This window comes from Copadichromis virginalis, linkage group LG3 (assembly GCF_057382275.1).
Source record: "Copadichromis virginalis isolate Kocher_CV1m ecotype Utaka linkage group LG3, C_Virginalis_male_GT1.1, whole genome shotgun sequence".
In the NCBI taxonomy this organism is placed as follows: Eukaryota; Metazoa; Chordata; class Actinopteri; order Cichliformes; family Cichlidae; genus Copadichromis; species Copadichromis virginalis.
The window spans coordinates 5,670,723-5,698,597 of NC_140620.1; the positions used below are offsets into that span (position 1 = coordinate 5,670,723).

General features: G+C 42.2%; 2 protein-coding genes across 2 annotated transcripts in view; one reads left to right on the forward strand and one right to left on the reverse strand.

Annotated features, from left to right (window-relative positions):
- LOC146712423 (ribonuclease inhibitor-like) overlaps positions 1 to 27,875 on the reverse strand; it is a 121,125-nt gene that overhangs the window by 84,413 nt on the left and 8,837 nt on the right. The window lies entirely within an intron of this gene.
- LOC146712427 (protein AF-9-like) lies at positions 730 to 25,343 on the forward strand. The gene is made up of 13 exons (XM_085442689.1): positions 730 to 874; positions 1,439 to 1,619; positions 10,040 to 10,122; positions 11,638 to 11,781; positions 12,127 to 12,165; positions 13,552 to 13,662; positions 16,085 to 16,657; positions 18,955 to 19,024; positions 21,509 to 21,635; positions 22,432 to 22,528; positions 22,640 to 22,702; positions 22,859 to 22,930; positions 24,146 to 25,343. The coding sequence occupies exons 1-13, from the start codon at positions 863 to 865 to the stop codon at positions 24,161 to 24,163; spliced, it is 1,590 nt and encodes a 529-aa protein (XP_085298815.1). The 5' UTR covers positions 730 to 862; the 3' UTR covers positions 24,164 to 25,343.

The following is a 27,875-nucleotide window of genomic DNA, read 5'->3' on the forward strand; positions in this document are numbered from 1 at the left end:
TCATGGCAAACAGACTTAACATCCAGTAAGTGTGTGAAAATATTCTCTTTGCCGCTGAAGTCCTTTAAAGACTTTATAGACTGTAAATCTCACTCCAGTATCAGTGCTGGGAACCACAGACACGCAGTAAGAGAACAGAGACGCCAGTGAAGGCACTCCTACATTCCTTACTAATACTGCACAGTGAAAACATGCAATTCAACTAAAATAGAGCTTCAATACCGGCAAGACTTGTCGAATGCACGGACAGCTTCAGGAAACACAAAAAGGAACCTATAGTCATAAAATTAGAGAAGCATAGCTTAGTTTTAATCCTGGCAGAGTGCAGAAGTCTTTGGAGCTGCATTAACAGCTTAATGTTGGAAGTAAATGTCTGTGCAGCTGGATTGCTGGCAACGGTATAAAAAAAAAGTAATTTACTAATTAAAATGATTCATTCTGGGTCATGCATATACAGGTAAAAATCATACACGCCAGGATTATAAACAGCTGTGTGTATATATGCTAACAACAAAGTCGAAAAGTAGTTAAGAAACCTGAATCTTTTCAAATAAAGACCTGTGGAGATTGTCTGAAAGACAAAACAAAAGAAAGACAAATCTAAAGAAATATATATAAGGAGAATGTTAGGTATGTGGGGACCTGGAGTGCATCTTTACCGCAAGTGTTTTACTTTGAAAAGCCCCAAGCGGATACTGTCCACGTCATTACAGACGCTTTACAGCCGGCGAACCTTTCAAAGTCTTGGGTCTGAGTTGAGTCCCTAAGAAACCATGTCGGCCGTCATAGGCAAACTGCACTCACCTCTCATTTAATATAAAACGAAGTCTCCATGAAATAACAGGAAGGCTCGGCCTCAGCTATGGCCAGCTCGGTAAGTAGCTGCTCACGGTGCTTTGCTGTTCCCGGCTCGGGTTTAAACACTATACGCGTGGACATTTATGGCACACCGGAGGGGTCCGTGGGTTTTTCTGCAACAAGGGTTTTCGGGCTGTACTGCTACTTAGCGCGCCGCTACCACATGAAATAATAGAGATGTTAAATTCCCCTCAGAGACAGACAGAGGAAAATCTTTCGGGAGAAACCCCCAAAACGTTTTGGCTAATGCGCCGATAGAGTGTTGGAGAGCGGCTGTAGTCAGTGAGAGGAGTCGCTGGGCCGGTAACGCAGACATGCCAACTTTGTTGAGAAGTTTGCTCTTTATTCTTACGATGTTACGGTTTAACAGTTGTGTAACGTTAGCTCAGGAAACAAAGCGCAGGACACACGAAGGTTGAAGCTCGTCGTGTGTAAGCGTGTACCTGTTGCTTCAGCTGAGAGGAAACAGACGTTGTTGGACAGCAGCAGACTGCAGTGTTTCAGGAACAAACACCTGCATGAAACATGGACCCGTGACCCGTCTTTAGTAACGCTAACCCTGCGTCTTTGTGCTTTGCAGGGTGCTGTGCAGGTGAAACTGGAACTTGGTCATCGTGCCCAGGTCAGAAAGAAAGCCACGGTGGAAGGGTTCACCCACGACTGGATGGTGTTTGTGCGAGGACCAGAGCACAGCAACATCCAGCACTTTGTGGAGAAAGTGGTTTTTCATCTGCACGAAAGCTTCCCGAAACCAAAGCGAGGTGAGGAGAGCTGCCCTGGTGCTTTGTGTGGAGGGGTGGAGGTTAAGGGCTTCACATCTGTAATTGATCAAACACACACACACATATATACATATATGTGTGTGTGTGTGTGTGTGTGTGTATATGTATACTTTTAATGTGTGTTGTTTCTTCATGTGCGTGCATTTATTTCACACCTGTAGTGCAGCGTTGGCAGAGTCAGGTTCTCACTTAAAGTCCTTTCTGTCTTGTTGTCTGTGTAATGTTACGTCCTGGTGTCGTTTCACTTTTCATGTTTTGACACAAATAATCACATAAATAACAACAGACAACACAAATTAGTGAGTGAAGAGGTGCAGGCTGGTGCTTCGGGTTATTATAAAACAGTAATAACAATGATGGCAATAATCATATAATCAGGTGAAGTCTGTGTCTACATGCATCTTTTTTATTTATAGCAGCAGTAGTAATTAGTATAACATTAGTAGCTGTAATAGACACAATAATATTACTACATACAAAACTTTATTTAAGTATAAATAGTTTAGTGTGTCATACATTCATTTATGAATTTCCAAACGTTTCCCAGACCAGTACAAACCAGTGTAAACAACTAACCTTGGAGAAGCCCACAGTTAACCTTCAGACTGTCCACCCAGTGTTCATCACATAGCTCCACAGACAGTAAGGATGATCAGTAATGTTGAACTTATTTAGCTCATACAGCCCACCTTTATCCTGGGCCAGATCAGTGAAACTCCCCTTTGTGTCAGTGCAAAGAAGTTAGACTCCGAGGTATCTTAGAATAAGGAAAACAGGACGTCTCAACTTTTCTACATGATAAAGAAAGAAATCTGTCAGCGTGACTCTTTGGAATTAAATTCTAAGAAAATGTCTCAGATAAATTAGTAAAGTTCTGGTAGCTCACTTACTGACCTATAAATCTAAAACTGGACATTTTTAATTTACACAGTTATCAGATTTAACAGTTTCTCTGTTGTTTTATTATGTTAGTGTAGTATCAGTGCCCTTTATCTATCGGAAAAAGCTGTAAAATGTAGAGAAAAATGCCAAGTTTACGCCTTCACAGTGTTTACAGCTGTCCAGTGGGTCAGACTGAAGTCTTTGCTAGACCGATCCTGGTCCCCGGGCCTTATGTTTGACACCCCTGATCTAAAACAATACTGGTGGCCACACAGATACTACTACTACTACTACTACTACTACTACTGATGATGATGATAATAATAATGAAATTATTAGAAAAATTGGTCTGTAATCAAACCAAAACTGTATGATATAATCTTATATAATATAAGTATAAGTAATATATAGTCTTCTAAATGTATTTAACTTTGTTATCTTATCCTGTACTCATCCTAAATACATAACACGTACTTTGTCTAAATTTTTTAATCATTATTTTTATTTTAGGAAACAAATGAGAGACTTTATTCAGACTAAAGTTGGGCGATATGTAAAAATTTTCCAACCGACAATCATCAGTCCAATAATCGGCGATGGGCGATAAATTCGTGCGTCCACAGACTTTTTGATTGCAGAGCAATGTAATCAGTGTAGTACAAGCAAAGTACATCCGGCTGAGTATGCTCAGCCTATCGGCGATAGTCGAAATATTCATCCAGTCGCCCGACCCCAATTCAAACTCATTTTAATTATGTTCTTCTTCTACAATAATTCAGTCATGTAGATGGTAAAGCGTTGTTTGTTTGCGCCCATTGTTCATTAGTAGATCCTGAAATATATTTTACCGCAATAATCTGTAATGAAATTATGTAAAATAAATAAAACCTTTAAGCTTCAATAGTTATTTTGTTAAAGCTAACATATAACTGGGAAAATTTGTTGAAAAATGAACAAGTTAATGTTTTGAAGGTACAACTTCTTCACCACGTGTTGTTGCAGGAGGGGGTCAGAATCGACCCTGTGGTGTCAGTACTGAGTTTGAAATTGTAGTATCCTGACAACCTGTTCAGCAGTGGCAGACATCATCTGCTTGGAGTGACACACAGTTGAGTTTTTAGAGGAGTACAAGTACAAGATTAACTGTTAATGAAACACGGCACCCAGCTGACACAGCCCTACACACTAGAGCCACTGTGGAAAAGAAGGCTTAGTGTGGTAATATGGAAATCCACCACTGACGGGTGAGGTGATGGCGCTGGTCATCTCTTCATCAATGCACCTGTTGGTGAGTGGCATAGATCAGGGAGCATGTGAAGGTTTTCTCTTTAATAGCAGGAAACATGAGCAAGCATAAGGGTTTAAGATTGTGTTACTGCATCTCTAAACCTTCAGCTCCTATGGGATGTTCCCAGGCTGCACTGGTCAGTATCTATCAAAAGTGATCTAATGAAGGTAGGGTTAGTGTTAGTAAACCAGTGGGGTGCAAAGACTGACCTGTGTGTGCCAGTCCAACAGGTGACTTACTGAAGCTCACACTGGTGAAAAGGTTGATGCTGGTTCTGATAGAAACGTGTCAGAACACACAGCGTGTCGCAGTTTGTTGCACATGGAGCTGCACAGCAGTAAGGATGTCCACGCTGACCCCCGTCTACTGCCAAAAGGGTCACCAGTGGACACCTGAGCATCAGGACAGGATGATGGAGAAGTGGGAGAAGGTGCCTTCTTTGAGTAGCACAAACTGGAACAACTGGGACAAGTCTAAGGTGTTGAGTTGGGCTTCAGATTCCACAGATATCAGTTCAGTCGAGCATCTGTGGGGCGTGTTGGACAAACAAGTCCAGTCCAAGGAGGCCTTGCCTCACAGCTTACATGACTTCCAGGATCTGCTGCTCCAGTTTAATCTGCCCCCCGATGGCTCACTGACTGGCCTATAATTCATTTTTGACATTTTCCTTTAAACTGTTCTCAAACTGAACTTTATACCTGAGTATTTCCTAGTTTTACACTAGTTGGTTAGTCTAATGTTTTCCTTGTTTAATCAACTAAGAGATCAGTCACCAGCACATGTTGTTGCACCTGGACGTTGTGTGCTTCGCACAAAGATCTGAGCTCAGCTGTTTTTCTTGACATGGTTCCTTTCCAGTTTAACTGAAACAGCCACACAAGCTCCACCTACACACTGAAATAAAACAGAGACATTTAAAGACGTCACGAGCAGATATTAAAATTACAAACTGAAGTGAGGACTAACAGTTTGCTTTAATGGCAGCAGGTCGTGTGCTGATTTATACGATAACCTTTGCAGCAGTATTTACTACAGATGGTTATAAACTGTAGCCTTGGAAACCAGAGGGTTTGGAGGTGGGGGGGACTAAATGGACGTGGACGTCCTTTTAACATGTCTCCATTTCACTTGGCTTGTCAAATGAAATATAAGCTTTGTATGTCCACCTGGACATATCTGGGGTCTGTCGGGACGCTAAAAAATGTAGAAGGTGCTGAACATCAGTCCTGTAGCTCTGCTGCTGTTTACAGTTGTCAGCTGGTCTTTATTGGCTTGTGTAGCAATACCAAACCAAACTAGGTCCACTGATAAGATCTCAGATCCTAAGTGCTCTCAATATAGTCTTCTTCATATGTCAGCACATCAGTGTTTTCTTATCAATCCAAACATCGAAGGGAGTCAGAGCGAGAACGCCAAAAGATGGCGCATGTCTAACTTCTTCTCACTCTCCAAACGATTGGGTGTGTAGCTCGGCGAAGCTCCCCGAGTCGGCGAGTAAAGCCGCCGTTGCGCTTCATCATTGCTGCTGTTTAGTTAGCAGGCCAGCATGGAGGTGTTTCCATGGTGACAGCCAAATGGCAAAGCTGTCTGAACAAATGGAGGTAAAGACGTTGTTAGGAAGCAGCGAAGGCGGTGCTGTTTTTGGCAGCAGAGGCTCGTGCTGCTTAAGCACCTCATTTGGATTCTGTAGTGCCGTTTAATCTACAGATGGAGGGAATCTCTTCAGAGGTGTTTGATATTTCAGAGAATTGTCACTTTTATGGAAAGTTGGAAGATAAAAAAAAATGGTTCATCTCCCTGAAAACTGTGTGAAACGTGTAGTTTGTAACGTGGAGGAAAAATAAATAAGCTCTGAGAAACTGAAGGGCTTCGGGATTTTGCCGGTATTGTTCCTTGATTCCTCAAAAATGCTTCCCACTCATGAAGGTGAAACACAAAGAAAGCTCCAGGCTGGCTGCTGTTGTTTACAAGAAAGCATGGGGTTAGGAGGAGGTGCCGATAAACAAGGCGGCCACCTCCAAGGAACAGGAACTGGGCTGTAAATGCCAACTCTTCCTCGGTTCAATCAATGAAAGGAAGTTTGAGGAAGTGGTTTATTGAAGCTTGATTTATTTGGGGTGTCTGTTGAAAGCTCTTTCACTCCTCTCAGTTGGCCTTACCATAAAACATTTGTCTTTCTTTACAGTCCCTCCCCACAACAAAGCTCCGAGGCCTGAGTCAGGACTCGCTCTGAGACTCGTGGCCTGCTGGTGGAGTTTTATTAGGGCCTGAAACCTGTGAAAGCCTATGCATTCATTTATTATTACTTGTTAACCTTTTTGACATGAATATATCCATAAGTCTGAATAATAAGTCATTGTTGTAGCCATACTCTCCATACTGGGACGTTATATCCAGTACATGATAGCTAGTAAGCAGATGTAGTGCAGCATGTCTTACCTCGTGAGGTAACAGGAGGCCAATAGTTTCAGGAAGTACTGGTGCACACCTGAAGCCCACCTCTGATGGTGGTGTAGTTTGGTTTCCACGTGCGTAGATTGTCTGTTGGAACTTTACCCTAAAATATGAAGCACATTAAATCGACTGCGCGTTGGTGCTGTACAAATAAACCACTCTTCTTCTTCGTCTTCTTCGTCTTCTTCTTCTTGTGGCTGCTTCGTTTGAGGGTGCAGCAGATCACCCACCTCAATCACACCCTGCATATCCTTTATTCCCCCCCATGGAAAACATTAATATCGAGGAGCAGCACCGACTGGAGCTGATGTGACCAACCTGCTGTCTCTTTCTGCTGTTCACTTTTTCTCGATGGTTCTCGTAATGTTAGATTCGTTCTAACACTGGTTTGGCAGCTTTTATTGGACGTAAAGAATCATAATGTGCTCCATTATTACTTCCTTCTTCATCGGACTCATCAGTTACACGTCTGAGGAGCTACTTTCGTTATCATTATTATGATATGCAGATGTTGTCATAAATCAGATCTGAGTGTTCTCTGCTGTGATTTCAGTTTACGACTCTGAAGGTTCATCCAAACTTCGTAAACGGTCCTTCTCAGGCATGTTCGAGTTGTCCTACATCGTCTGCATCATGTTTGCTCTTCATCAAACATGTTGATGATGTTGACGCTAATAAAATCAGATCAAATAATAGGAAATTGATCAACCTTTTGCAAGAATTAAAGTTTGCCACCCCGGAGCTCACTGAGCATCCAACACTTCTGTGGTGGTTTTATAGGTGAGGTGTGGAAGTTTCACCCTGCTGTGTGTGCTGTTAGTCTCAGACCTTTGATCAGGAGTTTCTTTCAGTGCGTTTCTGTGGAGGTGTGTGTATCTTAACAGGCTGACATATGTGATATAGTGTGTATGCAGCCTGCTTCTGTATGTGACCTGCATTAGCATGTGTGCTAGCGGGGTGGGAGAGGTACGACGAGCAGCGAGGAGGATGCTAACCTTTAACTTGCTGAGGCTCTCCACCCGTACGGCCTAACTGACCTCCAACACAAACTTTAGCGTGTGCGTTCATCCCTGCTCTGCTCTTGCTGCTCAGGAGCTTAATGTTGACCTCATTTTGTCGAAGGGTCTTGCTGTTACCTGATTAGTGTGATGTAGAGTCAGGAGAGGTCGTGTAGGGTGGGGGAGTGCAGGGTTGTTGTTGGGTGCTCTGCTCAGTCAACCACAGACACTCTTCATCACCTGCGGTGAATATCATGATGAATTAGTGTTGTCTGTGCATAAATAAGCACTAATCAGATTCACCATGACATAAGAAGAATGCTTTTGCTCAGCTTTTTGTAGCGTTCATCCGAGAACAGGAGCAACTGTTGCCTGCTGGACCATAGCTTCATGCTGATGTGCAGCTTTGGTCGGCCCTTGCTCTTTGAGATTGGCTTAGTCAGTACTTTGGAACAGTTTTAATAGCACTGTCTCTAGTAGAGCAACAGTGATTGAACGTCAAAGTGCCTCTTTACAGGGATGTATGAATGTAAGGGTCCCACATTAGCACCAATATAAACCCACAAACAGATGAGACGCAGGCGTTTTCAGACAAAGGAAAATGTGACAAAGCGATTACTTAGATCCAGGTTTGGCTGCTTGATCTTTTCTTTCCAAACTATCACATGTGTGTCTTTCTTGATAATTCCTTCCACCTTGACAAGATTTCCAGTTCCAGATGGACTGAAGCATACCCACAGCCTAATACTCCCACGCCCTCGTTTCACTGTGGGGACGTGTTTTTGGGGTCTACATCAGTCCCTGCGTTCTCTAAACATAAGCAATGTCTCTATTAGGGCTGTCAAAAAATAGACACTCAGATGTTAATCACTGACTCCAATGGTACATATTTGCAAGAACATCAATACAAACAGTGCTGTTTTCACATGGCACTGCTGCAGTAAGTCAGGCATGCAGCTAACAGCTGTCTTTAACACCGAACAGTCCTTTCAGAGGAATCTCCAGAGATCAGTGAAGCTTGCATTTCACTAGTATTAAAGTATTAAGAAATTATCATAAATATTAACCTGGCAGGAGCACATGTCAGCATTGCTGTTTAACTATTAGCAATTACCAGGATGTAAAGAGCTGCCTGAAAGGTCAGTTTGGAAATCCAGGCAGTGAGCGGTGTGAGCGTTCACAGTAAGCACTCTGTTTTCTGTCTTCTTCATTTCAACACAGCTAATACCACACTTTGTCCAGATGTGATACATCAAGAATGAGGGGATGTAGGGTTGGGAAGTTCATGCCATAGGTGCTCTTCTAAAGAGCTCAGCGTCAAGGTCGGGATCAAGGATTTGTAAAGTCTTGTGAATGTGATAACTCAAGGAGGAGGTCACCTAAGATTTTCAACTTGATACCAGAGGTGTATCTGCTGAAAATCTCAGATGAGTTTGAATCCCGCTGACCTCGTGGTTGGAGGACAACATCTCTGAAAATCAGCTCTGATTTTTAAATTCGTGTCTTTGGCTGAGGGGGAGCGCTGCAGGCCACCAGGATTGATTTTATTTAAATCAACTTTATATTTGAAAGAATTAGTTGAAAGGTAACAACTTGACATTTTCAAGATAAAGTCTTCACCATTACTTCTGTTGGTGTAGGATGCAGTTATACTCTTCACCATGCTATTTTTCTGGGTATTGGTATTAAAACTGAAACTGTAGTATTGTTACAAGCCTAGTGTCTATGACACATCTGTCCTAAAATAAGGATCCTGGTTCATTTTGAGGGTAACAAAGGCTGTGACATTTAATTTTGTCAAACAGCTGCAGATTTAAAAGTGTGGAAGGAAAAAAAATCCTGAAAAGCATGAAGCTAACGTTTCACAACAACCATTATGTGCTCCATCAGGTCATGGCTGCTTTTTCAACCTAAACCACTGAAACCTGAGCACATGTAGGATTTTCAAACTGAGCACATAGCTGTGTATACAAGGACACTGAGAGGTGCCACTGCTGTCATAGTATGAATACATGGACAGATATAGTTCTAGACTACTGGATTAGATCCGTGACCAGTAAGTAAAATAGTTTGTAACTTATTAACAACAATAATTTGAAAAGATGTGATTTTCAGGAACGAAGATGTTGGAGGCAGCAGAGGGACGATGTGAGAAAGATGTCGTCCTTCTCTACTCTCATCCATCCGTACAGCATTTCTACACATTCACACGCATCACCATCGTAGCTGCATGCTGTGATGTGTCAAACGGACAATATTTGAGAATTAAGCAAAGCTTCCTTTGTTCAATAAGCACACGTAACTTAATTAGTACATTTCCTGCATTGGTACAGTTTGTGACTCAGGAGGGATCCGCTGTGATCCGTGTGCTCCTCTACGAGCATGCGTGGACGTCTTGGCCTTGTCGTGTGTGTTTAAGGCTTTGGCTCTAATGGACGCCCGCTCTCTGTATCGATGCATCAGAGTAGGCTGCAGAAATTGAGTTAATGAGGTCTCATGAGAACACAGCTGCAGGATTAGTGTGTTTAATGACACAATAAATGAAGCAACAGTCTTAATACAGTCCTGTCACCTGGTTCAGGTGTGGAGGGGATGTGATTTATGTAATGGTTGAGTTTTTTGTGTTTGTCAGAGCGGCCGTCTCCCAGCAACCCAACCAGATGGCTGCAGCACACTCAGCGCTGCTCTGCATTTCATGTAACTGCATGAATTTAAAGCAAGCTTTGTGAACTGTCAGCCTCCTGGTGCTGAAGTCTAACAGCAGTTTTCTCTTTCAGTGTGCAAGGATCCACCGTACAAAGTGGAGGAATCTGGATACGCAGGCTTCATCTTGCCCATCGAAGTTTATTTCAGAAACAAGGTACATTTAACAAGCAGCACTCAGCTGCCAGGGTTTGTGTCTGTGGGTAATGCACTATTGTTGTAAGACCCTGAACCTCTAAACCATGAAGGGGTTTTTGTGTATGCTCTGAACATGTGTCGGGTTTGCACCAGGTCGTTCCTGAACTGCAGCTTTGGAGAGGCTGATTGTCAAATGTGTCCATTCAGAGCTGTTTTCATTTTTCTATCAAGAGTCACGTCTTTTCAAGCTGTTGCAACATTTTATGTATTATGTGGAAGCTTCTGCAGCGACGTTACTGAAGGAGTGTACGCGTGATTCAGTTGTGCTCTCTTGAAAGTGTTTTTGCTGGAAAAGAGAAAAAACTGGCCTACCATACTCAGAGGTGTGTGTGCAGCTCTAACAAAGCAGCAGGTCACACACACAGCTGGGCCTAAAGGCGATGCCACCTTTGCCATGTGAGGGTAAAGGCTGGATGAACTGGTTCTCTCTTTGGGTGACGACACCTGGTAACGTAGGTCATGAATGCAGAGATTTAAATTAAACGACCCCACACAGATACTGGGTCAGAGCCATGAACTGGCACATCCAGTGGAGAGAAAGGTGCATTTTGTAGTGCTGGAAGAGCTCCATTATTGGTTATTGGTGCAAAATTCAGAAGCAGCATTTGTTCCAGAGTTTTAGCTTGTTACTGGTTCCACTGGTTCCACTGGCTCTATTTTCTTTGACGTTTTCTAGCAGAGAGCCTTTCGAACACATCTAACAGATGCTGACTCCTGAGCAAAGGTCGTCTCAACCCAAACTGTCATCATTTCATCAAATGGTGATTCAAACTAAAAAAGCCAGTAAAAATAATAAAAGTAAGTCCAAAAGCAAAAAATCAAAGTTGATCTTAACCCAGCAAAAACATGGATGTTCATTTGAAAGCTGCCTTAAATTTCTCAACTTATTTTTTTAATTACAATCAGGACTTGAGTTTGCTGTGTTACTGTGGTACTTACTTAGTGCCTCGTGTATCATATTTAACAAATACAGTTCTTGTACATAATCAGTGTGATTTATTTATTTTCCCCTGAAGAAAGTAAATAAATTGCACAACACATTTTTGCCAGATGTAGCAAATTCAATCAAAATGAAGGGTTTATATGAAATTTAAATTTAAATTAATTAATTAAAAAAAATATTCTGTCTGTTATTTCATGGTTCAGGCTTCAGAGGGTGTTTGGGATCTGAATAAGGTAGTCCGGTCACAGCAGATGGCCCCGCCCCTCCTGTTAAAAGGGAGTTTTTCCTTCCCACTGTCGCCAAAGTGCTGCTCATAGGGGGTCATGTGATTGTTGGGCTTTTCTCTGTATCTACTGTCCAATATAAAGCACCTTCAGGTGACTTTTGCTGTGATTTGATGCTGTGTAAATAAAATTGAATTGAATCTAATTAAATGATGCAGTCAAAAACAGAGCATGATGTGGGTAACGTGCTGCATGACGGGTTTTTATTGTTTGTCCCTTTCGTGGTTTTCCTTCCACTTCTCCGTAGGAAGAACCGAAGAAAGTTCGCTTTGATTATGACTTGTTCCTCCACCTGGAAGGTCACCCGCCCGTCAATCACCTCCGCTGTGAGAAGCTCACCTTCAACAATCCAACAGAGGAGTTTCGTAGGAAGTTACTGAAAGCTGGAGGGGTAGGCACGAGGGCGTGACAGACCAGGTCCATCCTGGGCTGTCGCTTTATATCATGGATGTAGTATGTGTGGAGTATATGTGTATAGTCTTTACAGCAATGACATAAGTTTACGTTCCTCAGTAAATCTGAGGGTTTTAAAACTGCACTTCAGTATTGATTCACTTTATTTGACATGTCTGGAGCCTCTGATTGGCCCCACAGTGGGCTGAAGTGCTACAGTCAGTCTGGACAGTCAATGGCTGAACTAGTTTACCCTGCATATGTGAGATATGAATAGTAATGAATAGTTTGTATTTTTCTGTTTACCAAGATTGTCACCCTGTTCTTCTGTTGTCCTTCACAGCAACGAAATCCTCACAAAAGAAGTTCAGAAGACTCAAAGGTAAGATTTCTAACAGGCTTGTAGCTCATGACTCCTCCTCCCTGTTACTGTTACCACCTCAGCAATGACACAATGTAGCAGCTATTGTTGCTGCAGATGTTGAACTTTGTTGTAGCACTTTAATGTAAGGGATTTCAGTCAAAACCAGTTGTTTCAAATGTGTCCCGTTACTAAATTGTGCACTTGAACGACTGTCAGATCCACATAAGACGCCTGCAGTCATGGAAACACGGCGTTCACGGGGCAGTGTATGTACGGCCCTGCTGCTCCACACCAGCAGAGGTTTTGGTTGTTTTCTTGTCTGGAGCGTTTACATCTACGTTAACATAGTGCGACTGTCTTCCTGGAGTTTGCCAAAAATAACAGAGCAGCACAGTTGAGCTTTACAAAGTCACAAACCTGTGGTTGTGTATGGACAGGACCAAAGTGGACATGTTTGCTATAATGTGCAGTACGAAAATCAAACGCTGTTGCTAAACATAAAGTATGTGTTTCTTTTTAAAGCTGTGCCAGAAATCGTGGAACAACGGTTTATGTTGTTAAAATGTTGATAAAGTGTTTATAATGAGTTCAATAAACACATCTTTAACTTGCCATCCTTTGCTAAGCTTTTCAATTCCCTCACTGGGACTTTCATGTGCACTGACTTCATTTTAATCCAGTTTATTTACCTCCTCAACATGTCCTGAAGTTCTCCAGAGGCCTGGTAATGAGCTAGTCATGTGATTCAGGTGTGTTGACCCAGGTTGCGCTCTGTAACCTGCAGGACACCGGCCCCGCCCCTGCACTGCGACCTAAGATGACAGCAGGTCCACTTCATGATTAGCCGTAATTAGCTAAATGTTTAGGCTAGGCAGGAATCGGGTTCTGTTCTTGAGTAAGATTTCAGACCACGTGAGGCGTTTCATGAAGAGGGGCATGTGGTAGCACATGATGACCTATATAAGCATTCGATCAAACGTTTGGGGATTGGAGTTGCAGTTGGAGCGGTGCTCACTTGTTGTGCTTCAGGTGAACCTCGAGTGCAGCCAGTAATCCTTTGTTGTTCTTTCTTTGATTGTTTTTGATGCAGTTTTTTTTATGGGAATGGGTTTGAGCCAAGTCAGTTACATGTGCATGTGAGGCACTGATGTCACTGGGATGACTGGGATGAAATCGATGTAATATAGAACAAATATGTACAAAGTGCTCACACAAGCTGCTTGACAGTAAAGCTGAACATTCTTTACTGATGTCCTCTTTTCTGGTACTTGACTCTACAAACACAGTGATATTACTCAGTAAATGACTGATTCATTATCAGCTGTCCTGGTAGAGACTGAACACTCTACATTTACTGAAAGCAAAGAACTCTGCTCATTTAAGCTGCTGATTTTCCTTTGGCAGGTGATGATAATGCAGGAGGGCTCAACCTCCCTGTTTGGCTCCCACCTCAAGCTGGCAACACTTCCCAACAGCTCTGACACAAAGAAAAGCAAAGGCTTTACTGCGTCCAAGGTCAGTGTCTCTGCTCTTTACCTTGTTAGCTTATAGCACCGCTGCTACAAAGGTCGCTCGTTTTGCAGCAAAGACCAGCTGCTGCAAAAAAGTTGTAGCACAAGCATGAAATATGTTTTTTAAACCTCAGGGTGATTCCTGCTTGTACTGCACTAAACGCTTTGGCCTGTCGGGGCCTGGAGCCTCTCCCAGGGTGCACCGGTGTTTGGTACTAATTTATTTATTTTGTTTTAGATGAATCACTAAAACTACAATATTGTTAGTTGATATACTTAATTAAAAAAGTAAAAAAAATCAATCAATAAATAATATTATGGTGGTAAAGTTTATATATGCTAAAAGCTTGTTGCTAGGCAAAATGATTATGTCATAATGTGTATAATTGAGCTGTGGTGAACAGAACTGAGATGGTGTTGTATGTGGATAAGAGTTTTCTCTGTATCTGTTATTATAGGATATACTGTACAGCGCTATATAAATACAGGCCATTTACCATTTGAGTCAGCTGTCGCCGGGGTGAGGTGTTCAGGGCGTGGCCTTCTGGGAGGCGGTCCCAGGAGAGGTTGCTTCTCGGCTGGCTTGGGAATGTCTCTATGTTTCCTTGGATAAACTGAAGAAGGCGGTTGTTGTGAGGGAGCTGTGGGCTTCTTCACTATATTTTCATTTATACTGTTTCTAGCACGTCCTTGGGTTTCATGTGAGGCGCTCTGCAAACCAAAGTCATTATTGATATATTTATTTTAATGCAACGACCCGTCAGAGGAAATGGATGATCATTTATGGTTTCTATGAATTGCATCAATGTGCATCATTAATAATGCACAGCACAATGTGCCACAGTGTATTCGTTTTGTCATATTTAATAGTGCATGAACATCTTTAGTAGAAAGTTATCTTCACATCATATTTAACCTTTAGATGAGAGACTGGACCCTACAGTCTTCCACAGGTGGGTCACAAATGTTCAAATCAGTGTTTTTATGCCACCTGTGTTATTTTGGTTACTAGTAACCAATGTTGTGCTTTAATGTTTGAAATATTTTCTTTTTAACGTTTTAAACATTTTTTTAAACACTTTGAAAATTGGAAAAAGGGAAAATAATTCCTCAGCAGCAAAGATGTCATCGTCCGTTGTGTGTATATGCATGAGTACATCAGTGTATGTGGTAAGTTTAAAATTAAGATGGCTTGATATCAAAATCATGTTTTTATAGCTGGAACATGAAACCAGAACAACTGCTGTTAAAACCAACCTCAGCAGGTTAGTTTGGAGCCTCTGATGCAGCTGAGGGTTACCATCAGGTTACCTGTTTCTGTTCTGGGTTTAGTCTGGTGTTGGAGGATAACGTGTTCATCATGCACGATGTGAGACGCCACACAGCTGAGCAGCATTTACAGTGTTTGTCCATTATACAGCCCTCAAACTGAACCCACAGTGTGTTGCAGTGTTTCTTAGTTTCACAGCAGCCGTTTGGCTTTCCTCGTTTAGTCGGCTTAGAAATGAGTGGCCAGGAACGTCCCTCATTTTTCTGAGATTGTTTGGATCCACTTTATAATATCTGACGTACATCAGAATGTCAGGGGCCGAAGATTTACCCGTGTGGATGTTTGTGGACAAAGAAACAGATATTTAGTGTTTTACAGTAATACAGCATCAGTGTTTCGCTGTACAGTTGATCATTGCAGTGTTTGTCAGCCAATATTGGGACACTGCGTGAAATGTAAATAAAAACAGAATGCACTGATTTAGAACTCATATTTACTCAGAAAAACTTGGTTTAAACTAAGAAAATGTAGAAAGATATTAGCAACACATTAGCAAACAGAATCAGCTGATCTGTTCCACACTTTGTGTTTTTGTTTCGCCCAATCAGCTTTGGTTTCAACATCAGCGTGAGGGACAGGATTAGAGCCAATCACCTGTTCAGATTATGATCCCACAGACTGGGACGAAACCACACCTGAGCAGTGTGACTGCTTCCTTCATAAAGGAGGCGTCTTGAAGCTGTACTATCAATAAAGGTTTTTGTACAAGTTTCAGTTAGTGTGTTCAGCACTTTTCCCTGCATTGTTTTTCATTACTATGCATAACTTAATATGTGCACGTGTATGATGTCTTTGCATGTGTGGACTGAGTGGGTTTCATGTCCACGGCACCTTTAAAAACATCTTTGCTTGTAAAATCGGTGGCGTGTTCGATACTGTATCAGCTGACAGCGGTATGGTCTCATTAGCGCCCTGACAGCGCGAGGAGCTTCCCTTTGCCTTGTGCCTGAACACTCTGAGCTTTACGTGTTTTTCCCGTGTAGCTTCAGTCTTTCTTTCTCTTCTGTTATTGTTTTGCTTGATGTCACTTTTCATCTCCAGCTACTTAAATATCCGACGCTACTATCTGATCTCCTGTGTTTGTTTCAATCTGCAGGATGGCTCTACAGGAAACACTTTCCTCATCATGGCCACAACCACCAGCTCTGACAACAGCAGCATCTCCAAACTCCACAAGCCATTTAAGGACCATATAGACAAGACCCCAAAAGATTTAAAAGACCCCAAAAGTGCCTTCAGGGACTCGGGCTGGGAACCCGGAAAAGCCCCCAAAGAATCTTCCAGGAAACCCAAAGAGAACCAGCCACTTAGAGAGATCAATCCTAAGATGGGCTTCAAGCAGCCCAAGTCTTTGTCTAAGGAGCGTAGGACTGAGGGGATAACTCATGCGTCGAGGTTAAACAAGCGCTTGTCCGGCCTCGAAGGTGACGATCACGGGACCAAAAGATGCAAAAAGGGGTTTGTGAATTCCTCGGAAATGCAGATTTCAGAGTTGGACGGTCCGTGTTTGGATAAGAAACTACTGAGAGACAGATCGCAGCTGCACAGCAGTAAGCTACGAGCAGAAAGCGAGGATGCAGACCTCAGGAGCGTGTCCACGCTGCCGCCATTCCAGGACCTGGTCGACGCTAATGACTCTGATATGGAGGACCAGTCTGCCAGATCGGATGTGAGTAAACGTGACGCTTTACTGTCGTTACAGCTGGGAATGAGCTCATCTACTGGTAACTTCCACCAGTAAACCTGGTGGAAGTTCTGGTGCGTTCGTCTGCTCATTGATTGGTTTGGGAGCAAACAGCTGATGATGATGTCGAGTGTCTAACAGAGTGTCTGCGTCTTCTTCAAACCCGTGAGCCAAATTAGGAAAATGCTGCAGCCTCATGAACAGGCTGACATTTGACCTTGTTGCCATGCCCACACTGGTTTGCAGAGAGCCTCCCCATAAAGAAGTTTTAAAGCCAAATCACAGACGAGAAAGATTTATGGTTTTACGGCACCTGAGGAGAAACGAGGGCCGTAAATAGCACAGCTCCTCTTTAATTCTTTTAGCTTTGAAAGAATCAAATGGCTGCGTGTTTGTGCTTCACAGCATTTCTTTCTGCAGCAGTTTTTATTTCTGTTGTCAGTGATTGTATGAAGTGCAGCTCTTTCATGCATCGTTCTCTGCCGCGTGGTTAGTCAAAGGAGTTCTCACAGAGTGGCACCGAAACCTGTGTTTTTGTCATGGAAGTAGCTTTGGGGTGGGGGCTGCTGCTGCTACTGGTTGTAAAAAGCATGTGGGCTGACAAATTCCAGGCATTTGATTGTGCCCAGGCTAGCAACCCTGGTGGGCCTGAGGCGACACAGCCCAGCACTCCCATTGCTTCATCTTTGATCTCAGAGTTTGGGAGCGAGTGCTCGGATAAAAACGGCAGAGAAGGAAACGCGGACGAGGTGATGACATGAAGGAAGGGAAACTGGGTGTGGCCTCCGACCAGCACACGTCTGTTTAAAACCAATCAGTTTTATTTCCATGGCGCCGCATCGTCGAGGCGCTTTGTGCTGGATGGTCAGGACCCCACAGAGATGCTGGTGTCTCAGGATGCTGACGATGTCACACTGGTGACGTTCTGGTGACAGATAAATTTAGTAAAAGAAAGTTTATCATCTATTTGATTTAAGTGTCCACTCATCACCATCACACAGCACGAAGAACATTTAATTATGTAAGAGTGTCTAAAAATTCAAACATGATAAAAATAATATCTTTATTTTGAATGACAGTATTCATGTTATCCTGAGTCTGTGCAGTGTTTTTCTACATTCAGCTGTTTTAATCACATCCCAGATTTGTTTGCTCTTCATGAGAGTGATGTCGTCTGCTGCTGTGGACAATCCTCTCACTCTTATTTTCAAACTGAAATGAGTGCCAGCCATCTGTTGTCATTAGCTTTGCAGGTTAGCGGGATTCATTATTGTAGGCTGAACAGATCACAGATGGGATATTGATCTGTGACAGTGGACGCGTGGAGGAGCGAGCGGGTTGCTCGCTGTGCAGAGCAGCGGGGGAACCGTAGCTGAACCCATTGTTGGGAACTAATCAGAGGAAATCCAGAGCAGATGAATCGGATGGTTCGAGCGTGAGGAGCAGAGCTGAGGCAGAGCGCTGCGAGCTGTGGATGTGAGAGCGGCTGCAGGCATCAACTTTTCCCACTTTGTTCCCCGTGGTTTCTAAACTAGACCGTCAGACAGTTTCCTGGATGTGCTGTCGGTTTATTGTCTCTTGATGTGATTGGGTTTGCTTACTTGGAGTAAAGGAGAACAAAAGCCGTAAACAGGAGTGCCGGTCAGATTTATGACACTTTGAAGAAGCCTGTAAACCAGCAGAGCAGCTGTGCGCTCTTTCTCTCACGTTTCTCCTCACCATGTTTTGCACTGTGAAGGTTTCCTTATGTATCTGTGCATGTACATTGAAACACGTTTAAACGTGCACTGTCATTGTTTAAGTCCACATCTCAGTCAATCTGAAAGAGTCAAACATCCTCACTCTGGGCTGTGTGAGCCTCTGCTGCCTGTGGGCAGATGCTGCTTCAAGAAAGGGTTTAAAAGAACGATTTTCATTTTTGGCTTTTATGAATCCAAACTACAGACGTGTCAAACACAAACATGGACATGAAGGGAAGGACTGTATGGAAATGTCAGCACACACTGTTTCATGTGAACTGTGTGTGCTGTTATAAAAGGTACTGCTTCAACCTTGAACATTTACACAGAAATCTAATTTTCTCTTGATGCTTTGCCGACCCAACAGACGATGGATGGCACTATGAAACCAGGCTCCTGTTGGAGCTCTTCTTTCTCCAACTAATGTCAGGACAGATAGTTCTGACATTAGTTGGAAAAAGACATCCAGTGCTCTCTGCAGCCTCGTTTGTTTTATGTTTGTATTTGTTGAAAATCGCTGCCTGTTTCTCTTCTTCCTCCCAGTCTGAGCAGCCCAGTCCAGCGGGTTCCAGCTCCAGTTCAAGCTTTGCTCCCACACCCCACAAACGACAAGGTAACCGACTTGGACCGTGCACACAAGTTACAAAGTTTAGTTTGTGCTGTTTGTTAGTGACACTAACATCATACGTGACACTTCGTGCAGTCAAAGCGATGTAACCAATAAACTGCACCGCTTTGATTTGTTTGTTTTCGTGATTAGATTTATATCACGAGTGCCACGTGAAATTAAACATAATCCTGAGCAAATGATTTAAACTGTGCAGGCACATGTGTTCAGTGCCATTCAGCAAACCAGCAAACAGCCGCCTCGCACACATGCGTGTGCTCAGCAGCACCGTAGAAGAATTGAATTCACTTTTTAATGACTTTTCTTTTCAACAAATCAACAACAGCACAGGACAAAGGGGGGTGGGTGGTGGGGTGTTGAGATGTAATCAGATAAATCTGGAATATTAACTGTGATAACAACAATTATCCTAATAGATCTTCAGCTGCTTGTTGGGAGAATCTGGGAGAGGAAAACTAACGTGAGCACAAAGTGTCTGAATGTTTTCCCATCGTCACTTTCCACGATGCACAGAGGACAGGGCTGGGGTGATGTCAGGATGTGACGAGACTATAGTGAGTCCAACTGTTATGTTACACAGGTGGAAGTATTCAGTCTGGCAGTGTGAAGCTTAAACAGTGTTTTTAACATCACTTTAGGTCCAGCTGACATAAACTTATCACACTCACTGGTAGAAATCAAAGAAAGCAAAATGATGCGTCCAACAGTCTGTTGTCATGCAAGCGTAACACCAAGTACACAGTGGTAGCCTAACACTTATTGTGTGCCCTGTAGAGACTGTGGTATGGTTGTCATAAGGTTGCTACACTGTTTGGATTAAACGCTCCTTAGCAGCAGGATCGATATTGAACAGTGTTGTTTCACCGCCTCCAGCTGACACGCAGCACCCCTGCACACAGGCAGACACACAACCTCTTTCCTCACTACGACACATGTAGCTGACATTCACAACAATGCACAGCACTCAGCAAAACTCCAATGTAAAGAAAACTGAAGTGTTACACAGTTACCATAATCGTTAACCTGCTTGGTGGGAATTTAACATGCTCACGATTTGAGATAATTAGCTGTTATCATTAAAGTGGACATGAAACGCTACATGTATGAAGGCTAATTTACACCACTGAGCCCTGCTCTCAAAGGTAACGCTGTCTGTGCAGCTCGATTTAAGAAGTAAGTGCTTAAAGTTTAAGTTTATATAACACGTTTACCGACATCAGCATGTGATGTCACTGGGTTGGTTCGTTTATGTTAGCTTACTAGTAGCTCGGACCATGCCTCTCCTCAGCCAGGGCTCAGCTATTGCCCATTGTTGGAAGTGGGTGGACCAGAGTCTGTGTATATCATATTGTCTGCAATCATACTGGTACAAATTCTTACGTGATACAAAACTGTCGTACTGAGATATCATTGCTATAGCAACACCAGGTGGTTATGGTCCCTAGTGCATGTAATTAAGAGACAAGCCTGGGCATGTCTGGGAGTGAGAGCCACATGTGTCAGTCTGCAGTGGAGCAACTTCAGGAACCTCCAACAATCACAGTGCTCTGCAACATATGCAAGAACCTGTTTCAGCCCTTCAGGTGAAAAAACTGTGCGCTACAGTCAGGCTGTGTGTGGGGAGATATTAGCTGCTGGTGTCATGTGACCCAAATGTAAACAAATGACTCCACCAAGTGTGGCTGAAGGACGTCATGTGACAGGAAGAGCAAACAGTGGATGAAAGTTACTGATACAGTACATGGTGCAAGACCAAAGCAGCAGGTTAAAAAGCTCAACGCATGACCCAACATCCCAGGTAGAAGAGAGTCTTCAGTTTTATTGTGAAAATATTGTGCAGGTTCCTAAAGAGTCACAAGGTTAAGTTACTTTAGTTACTGTTTAACAAAAGTTTCCAGGCCAAACTACGACTAACACCAACCCTGTTTCTGTACTACATTTGACTTATTCTGTGTTGCAGTGCCGTGCCACTTTCACGCTGCTGCAAACGGCGCTGTGTCATCAGTGACAGTAGCTCATTGGAAGCAATCATGGGATGCCCTTCATTTAATCAAACTTAGAAATGCTGCAGAAAATATCTTTTTGTGTAAATGATCAGAAACATTATTACCACAAATCTTCTTAAAGTATCACTTTGAGCCTGTAAACAAACGGGCACAGCCCTGGTTTATAAACTTTTACTTTGAGTCGGTTCAGAAAGTTGAAGACGTCGTAAGAGAGGCTGCGAAATCATTTTGAGATTGAAGAACATGAAAGAATCATGTTGTTTTCCTGAGCAATGAGAACAATTGAAAACCAGAGCTGTAAGTCAGCTATGTAGAGTTCGAGATGTGTGCATGTTCCCTTTGAAAGTCAGATCACCACATTTGCTGAGCTTTACAGTACCAACGTCACAATCTGCAGCTTTCTGCTTGTATTCCTGAGGTTTAAACTGCAATGACTGAGGCTTTATTGAACTGTTCCACTCAGTGCTTGGCCCGCTGCAGTCAGTGATGCAGGATCTGCACTCGGACGACGACGACGATTCAGAGGACGACAACGACGACGTGGATTCAGACACGGATCGAGCAGCACACCTCACACACCACCAGCACAGGTTAGTAACCCGAGGGCAGCTTTTCGAATGGCTGAACCGCACACTAGTTTAGTTTCATAGAGCTGTGTGCAGACATTGGTAATGAATTCCTTCTAACCAGGATATTGCTATTATGAGGGCTACTTTGTATCTCACATGTTTGTGCAGTAGAGCCAGCCTTTAACAACAAACCTGTAAAATGATGAAGAGCCGCTATTTAAATCTTGGTTAAAATTGCTTGTGACAGTTTCTAAAGGTTCTTTCAACGTGCCTTTTACTAACTTTTCAAGTATTTCATGTAAGCTCTTTCCAACTCTCTCCACCATCCTGTTGGTGGAGGCGTGCCGTCAACCTTGGCCAAAAAGCATAACTTAACCAGATCGTCTCCGTCTCCAACAGTTGACCGGTTTTCTATCATCTATGCCAGGGGTGGGCAATTCCAGGCCTCGATGGCCGGTGTCCTGCAGGTTTTAGATGTGTCCTTGATCCAACACAGCTGATTCAAATGGATAAATGACCTCCTCATGATGTCTTGATGCTCTCCAGAGGCTGGTAATGAACTAATCATGTGATTCAGGTGTGTTGACCCAGGGTGAGATCTAAAACCTGCAGGACACCGGCCCTCGAGGCCTGGAGTTGGACACCCCTGATCTAGCAGGCCCCTCCCTGACACTGATTCTGCGAGAGTCATCTTCCTGTTAAAGACCGTCCTTCGTCCCCACTCTCTCAGATGGGGGATTTTTCATTGTTAGCGGTTTTTAGCTAACAGCTGAGACAACAGTTTTAATGTCTTTATTCTTTGTGACTTCACACTTAGGATTAGTTTAAGTGATGGCAGCAGAAGTGACAGCTCCTCCCATTCCCCGCTGTCGTGCAGTGAGGCCCCGCCCTTATTAAAGTCTACTAATAACCAGGTAATCATATCAGTAATATACTGGCTTATGTCTTAGAGCAGCATGATTGAAAGCCACAGTATCCAGGTGTGTGCGTGACCCTGGGTGACTCTTTGCTCTTCTGTCTGTCAGATAGTGGAAGTAAAAAGTCCCACCAAGCAGAGCAAGCAAGACAAAAGCATGGAGTGTGATAAGGTGAGAACGAGTGTCTTTGGTTTTTAGAAACAGTGCGTGTAATGTGGAGTAGACTAGTAAATATTCTGAAATATAGAAAGTGTTGTTATGTCTTGGGGTTTGTTACCATCAGCCACTGCTACATCATGACAGCCATGTTTGCTGTGTGCTTTTCAGGTTTACCTGGATGAGCTGGTGGAGCTGCATAAAAGACTAATGACACTAAGAGAAGGTCACATACTGCAACAGGTGAGCTGATGTCAGCAGCTCACATACTGCTCCTATGTGGTCATGTGTTGGGTTACGCCATGTCGCAAGTTTTCTGAGGAGCTTTTGTGATATTTAGTAGATCGGATTACATCTTTATTTATTACTTATATCCGATCCAGTAATTTAGGTCAGTATCGGACTGATACCGATATGCAACATCGGCTCGGTCCATCTCTAGTTCAGATGGCTTTTAATGAGCCTTATAAAATAAACACAGTTTAAAAACATCTAGCAACTAAATCAAGGGTAGCCTGAACTTACAGTCACTGAACACAGCAAGTGTCCCTGCTCTCAGATACAAAACCTGCCTTTAAAAGTTCAGAGTAATGAAATCAGCAGCACTGATTCTATCATTTCTAGTCTCACACACCACTTGTGCATTTCTGTAGTTTTGGTTCACATCGGTTGATATTCTGCTGTAAACAACTAATGAGAACATTTTCTAAACCTCTGAGTGTCCATCAGGATCCTGTAGAAACAGCTTCCATGTCAAACATTTCTGTTTAGAAAGAAAAAGATTTTTAGAAAATTCTCTAAAGAATTCAACATCTGTTTCGTTTTCTACTATTTATTTAAAAAGTCCCTCTAGCACAGATTTCTTTAGTCACATGTCTTTCTGTGTCTTCCATACAAACATTAAACATGCAAACACTCAACACAGCAACACTGAAAGCATTTGAGTGTAACTGTCATTCAAATCAAACTTTATACACAATTACAACATGGAACAAAAGACAATCTAAACATTAAAACACTACAACCAACGAAGAAACAAATGAAACCAATCACAATCAACATCAAAATATGATCATAGAAAAATAGAAGAGACATATCATACAATTCATACACGTTCATGTGAAATCTTTGGGTTCAATAACCTTCAATCCTTCTTTTAAATTACATTTAAATTTCAGCTGGCAGCAAAGAAATGAATCAGAAATTAACCTCAATTAATCTGCAGCTTCATCAATGTGATGCTGAGTTTCTGACTGAGATTGAGTCTGAACATGTCTGACTCTGTGAAACAGTCAGAGTGTTTCTCTAACAGCAGGAGCCTCTTTACACTCAGCTTCACACAGACGAGCTGAGGAACGATCAAGCAAACTTCTTCTTCTGTCATTTTTAACAGCAGCTTGCATCCAAAGATGTTGCACTACTGCCATCTCCTGGCTTTTACTCTTACTTCTCTTCCAGATCCTCAGATCCTCTTGATAAGATCAGTATTTCTCAAAAATGAAAAACCACTCCTTTCACCTCATCAGGACTTAACTGATTAACCACTTTTTCCAAACGTAAGTTTCATTTCACCACCAGTTCCCACCCTCAACACTCTCCTTTGACTTCTATACTTCAACTAATAACCACATGTTCAACCGTCTCCACAGCATTACACCATCACATAACCCAGTCGGATGTTTCCCCATCATAAAAAGAGAACCATTCAGAAAGCAATGACCTGTTTGTATTCTCCTGCTGCCTATTTAACCCACTACTCCTCTTAACTTCTATTGTGTTTTGTACCCCATGTCTCCCTTTTGTTCCATTATCCCATGCCATTCTCCAGAAGTTCTTACTTTGTGGCCAAACTATTCTTTTCCCTCAGATTTCAACAATGGTATCTGCACATCTATGTCTACTTTTTTAACAGCTGCTTTAGCCAATCTGCTCTTTCATTACCCACAATACCTCTATGAGCTGGAGTCCACATTATCACTATATGTTTATTTTCTTCAGACACTCTATGATGAGCAAAAGGACGTCATACAAATTTACTTTCAATGCTGACAATGAATCACTACATATTATTACTTTTGAAATTCTGCTGTCTTCCACCCATTCTAAAGCCAACAGTGTGACATATAACTCAACTGCATATATACTCAGAAGATTTGATGTTGTTTTTGCAATCTTGAGCCTTAACTGCAGAATTACCACTGCTACACTTGTTGCTTCAGGTTTGGGATCTTTCGACCCGTCTGTATACACCTGTAAATAGTTCATTATAAAATTCTTCAATTCAATTCAATTTTATTTATACAGCACCAAATCACAACAGCAGTCGCCTCAAGGCGCTTTATATTGTACAGTAGATACATAGAAAAAAAACTACAATCATATGACCCCCTATGAGCAGCACTATGACGACAGTGGGAAGGAAAAACTCCCTTTTAACAGGAAGAAACCTCCAGCAGAACCAGGCTCAGGGAGGGGCGGGGCCATCTGCTGCGACCGGTTGGGGTGAGAGAAGGAAGACAGGATAAAGACACGCTGTGGAAGAGAGACAGAGGTTAATAACAGATATGATTCAATGCAGAGAGGTCTATTAATACATAGTGAGTGAGAAAGGTGACTGGAAAGGAAAAACTCAATGGATCATGGGAATCCCCCAGCAGCCTACATCTATTGCAGCATAACTAAGGGAGGATTCAGGGTCACCTGGTCCAGCCCTAACTATATGCTTTAGCAAAAAGGAAAGTTTTAAGCCTAATCTTAAAAGTACAGATAGTGTCTGTCTCCCGAATCCAAACTGGAAGCTGGTTCCACAGAAGAGGGGCCTGAAAACTGAAGGCTCTGCCTCCCATTCTACTTTTAAATACTCTAGGAACAACAAGTAGGCCTGCAGAGCGAGAGCGAAGTGCTCTAATAGGGTGATATGGTACTACAAGGTCATTAAGATAAGATGGGGCCTGATTATTTAAGACCTTGTATGTGAGGAGCAGGATTTTGAATTCTGAATTTAACAGGAAGCCAAAACAGGAGAAATCTGCTCTCTCTTTCTAGTCCCTGTCAGGACTCTTGCTGCAGCATTTTGGATCAGTTGAAGGCTTTTCAGGGAGTTTTTAGGACATCCTGATAATAATGAATTACAGTCGTCCAGCCTGGAAGTAATAAATGCATGAACTAGTTTTTCAGCATCACTCTGAGACAGGATATTTCTAACTTTAGAGATGTTGCGCAAATGAAAGAAAGCAGTGAAGTGAGATTAGTGCTGTAAAACTTCCATAACACTGAACAGATGCCACCACAGATATGTTAAAATCTCAGTCAAAACTAGCAAAGACAAATGAAATCCATGAATCAGAAATGCTGATTGTTGAACAGATAATTCAGTCTGTGCATGAGGAGGATCCACTTTAGACTAAACTACATACAGAAACACAGGAACCAGGGCACAGTGTAAATCCAGGAGCTCTGTGTGCAACAGCTGACCTGTATGAACACAAAACACTGATTGAAGTCCACGTTGATGCTTTCTGTCTGTTTAACTTTTACATTTGAAGCAACACATTTTACTTCAAACACACAGATCAGGTAGAAAACTGTGGATTAGAAAACAAATTCATCAAGAAGGTCCTGAAGCAAGAAGTTCATCATTGCATAGAGTAAGAAAAAGGACATGAATCATCCCACGGGTCTGTGCAGTCGTTATATTATCATCAGCTAAATCATGTCTGCATACTGTGTGTGTGTGTGTGTGTGTGTGTGTGTGTGTGTGTGTGTGTGTGTGTGTGTGTGTTGCTTTTTTAAATCTTCTACTTAGAGTTCAAACTTGGATAGTGATACAAACATTGCACTGCTTCATTTAATATCTAATTGAACACATCTATGATTGAATTTGAATCTTAAATGTTTTGATTTCAAAGATGTGGTTCTGATATGAAGGAACAGAAAGTCAATTGTTGCCATGGATACAGTGAGACAGACGCCTCAGACCCTTATTTTTTATTTCTTTGACTTTTTATTTTATTGATTCATTTCTTTATTTTTACATTTTAAAAAGTGTATTTGTCTGAATGAACTAATCCCCATTTCCCATGCTTTGTATCACTGGTCATACTGGGAACAGCCATAGAAAATGTTTGTAAAGAAGAAATCTTAAACATGAGCAGATTCTCAGGCGATTTCTGTTTCCTAACCATTGTTTCAGTGCACACGTCCCATCACTACATGTGTGTTAAAGATTTCTTTGGGATCAAAATAATCCACTGACAGTTATCAGTACAAACAGGATGCAAAAATCCAAAGTTCAGACTTCAGAGTTACTAAAACAGAGATGTGAGGAAAACTGGTTCTTCACACGACGTTTCATGTGTGAACAGTAGAGGTGGTTTCATTTTCACATGTAGGTGTTGCAGTGAGGATTGCAGGGAGACATTTGCTGAATAGCTGCAGCTCTGCTCCTGTAGACTGCCTCTGAATGTGTGTGTGGTGATAAAGTCACTTTAATTAAATGTCACCTGTCAGGGAAAACTTTGTGTTGACTGAAGAAAGTTCACTTCTCTTTCATTGCAGCTCCACTCTTATTTTTGATGCACTCATTTGTTTAATAAATGATTTCAATGATTTTGCCACAGCTCTGCATTGTCAGGTCGGAGCATGTGTGCTTTTGATGAAATGCTGATATGATGACGCTTGATTGGGGAAAGATTTCCACAGGTGGTGTTGTTGGTCTCCTTCTTCCAGTTTTCTTGTTGCTGCCTCTCTCCTCGCCTCAGTTGCTGCAGCTGTATCATGTATGTTGTTATGTTACATACAAAGAGAAATTTGTGACATTAAAGAGTAAAGATTCTTATTCTTAAATGAAGATGAATAAAGGTTTTGTGAAATAACTACTGAGTTCTGGTGCCGTCTCTGGATGCCTCGACGAATAAAAGAACCGGAGTAAAACTGATTTCGTAACAATTTATACCTATATTTCTCTATTTCTCTATTTATCTGAATATTTATCTATCATAACTGTTTCTACACTCACTTTATATGAGTGCTTGTTGTTTCTTGTATATTTGCTGCTATGACAACTCAGTTTCCCTCCTGGATTAATAAAGTTTCTCTGATTCTGAAATACAGTGAGCCATTATATTTGTAGTTTCTAACTAACAATATAAAGGCTCTGCAACCGATAGAGCCACAGCACGTCCCACTG

Coding starts and splice junctions, on each gene's coding strand:
- LOC146712427 (XM_085442689.1), top strand. Junction 11,782..12,126: donor AGTTACTGAAAGCTGGAGGG/GTAGGCACGAGG, acceptor TGTCCTTCACAG/CAACGAAATCCTCACAAAAG. Junction 22,529..22,639: donor TAAAGTCTACTAATAACCAG/GTAATCATATCA, acceptor TCTGTCTGTCAG/ATAGTGGAAGTAAAAAGTCC.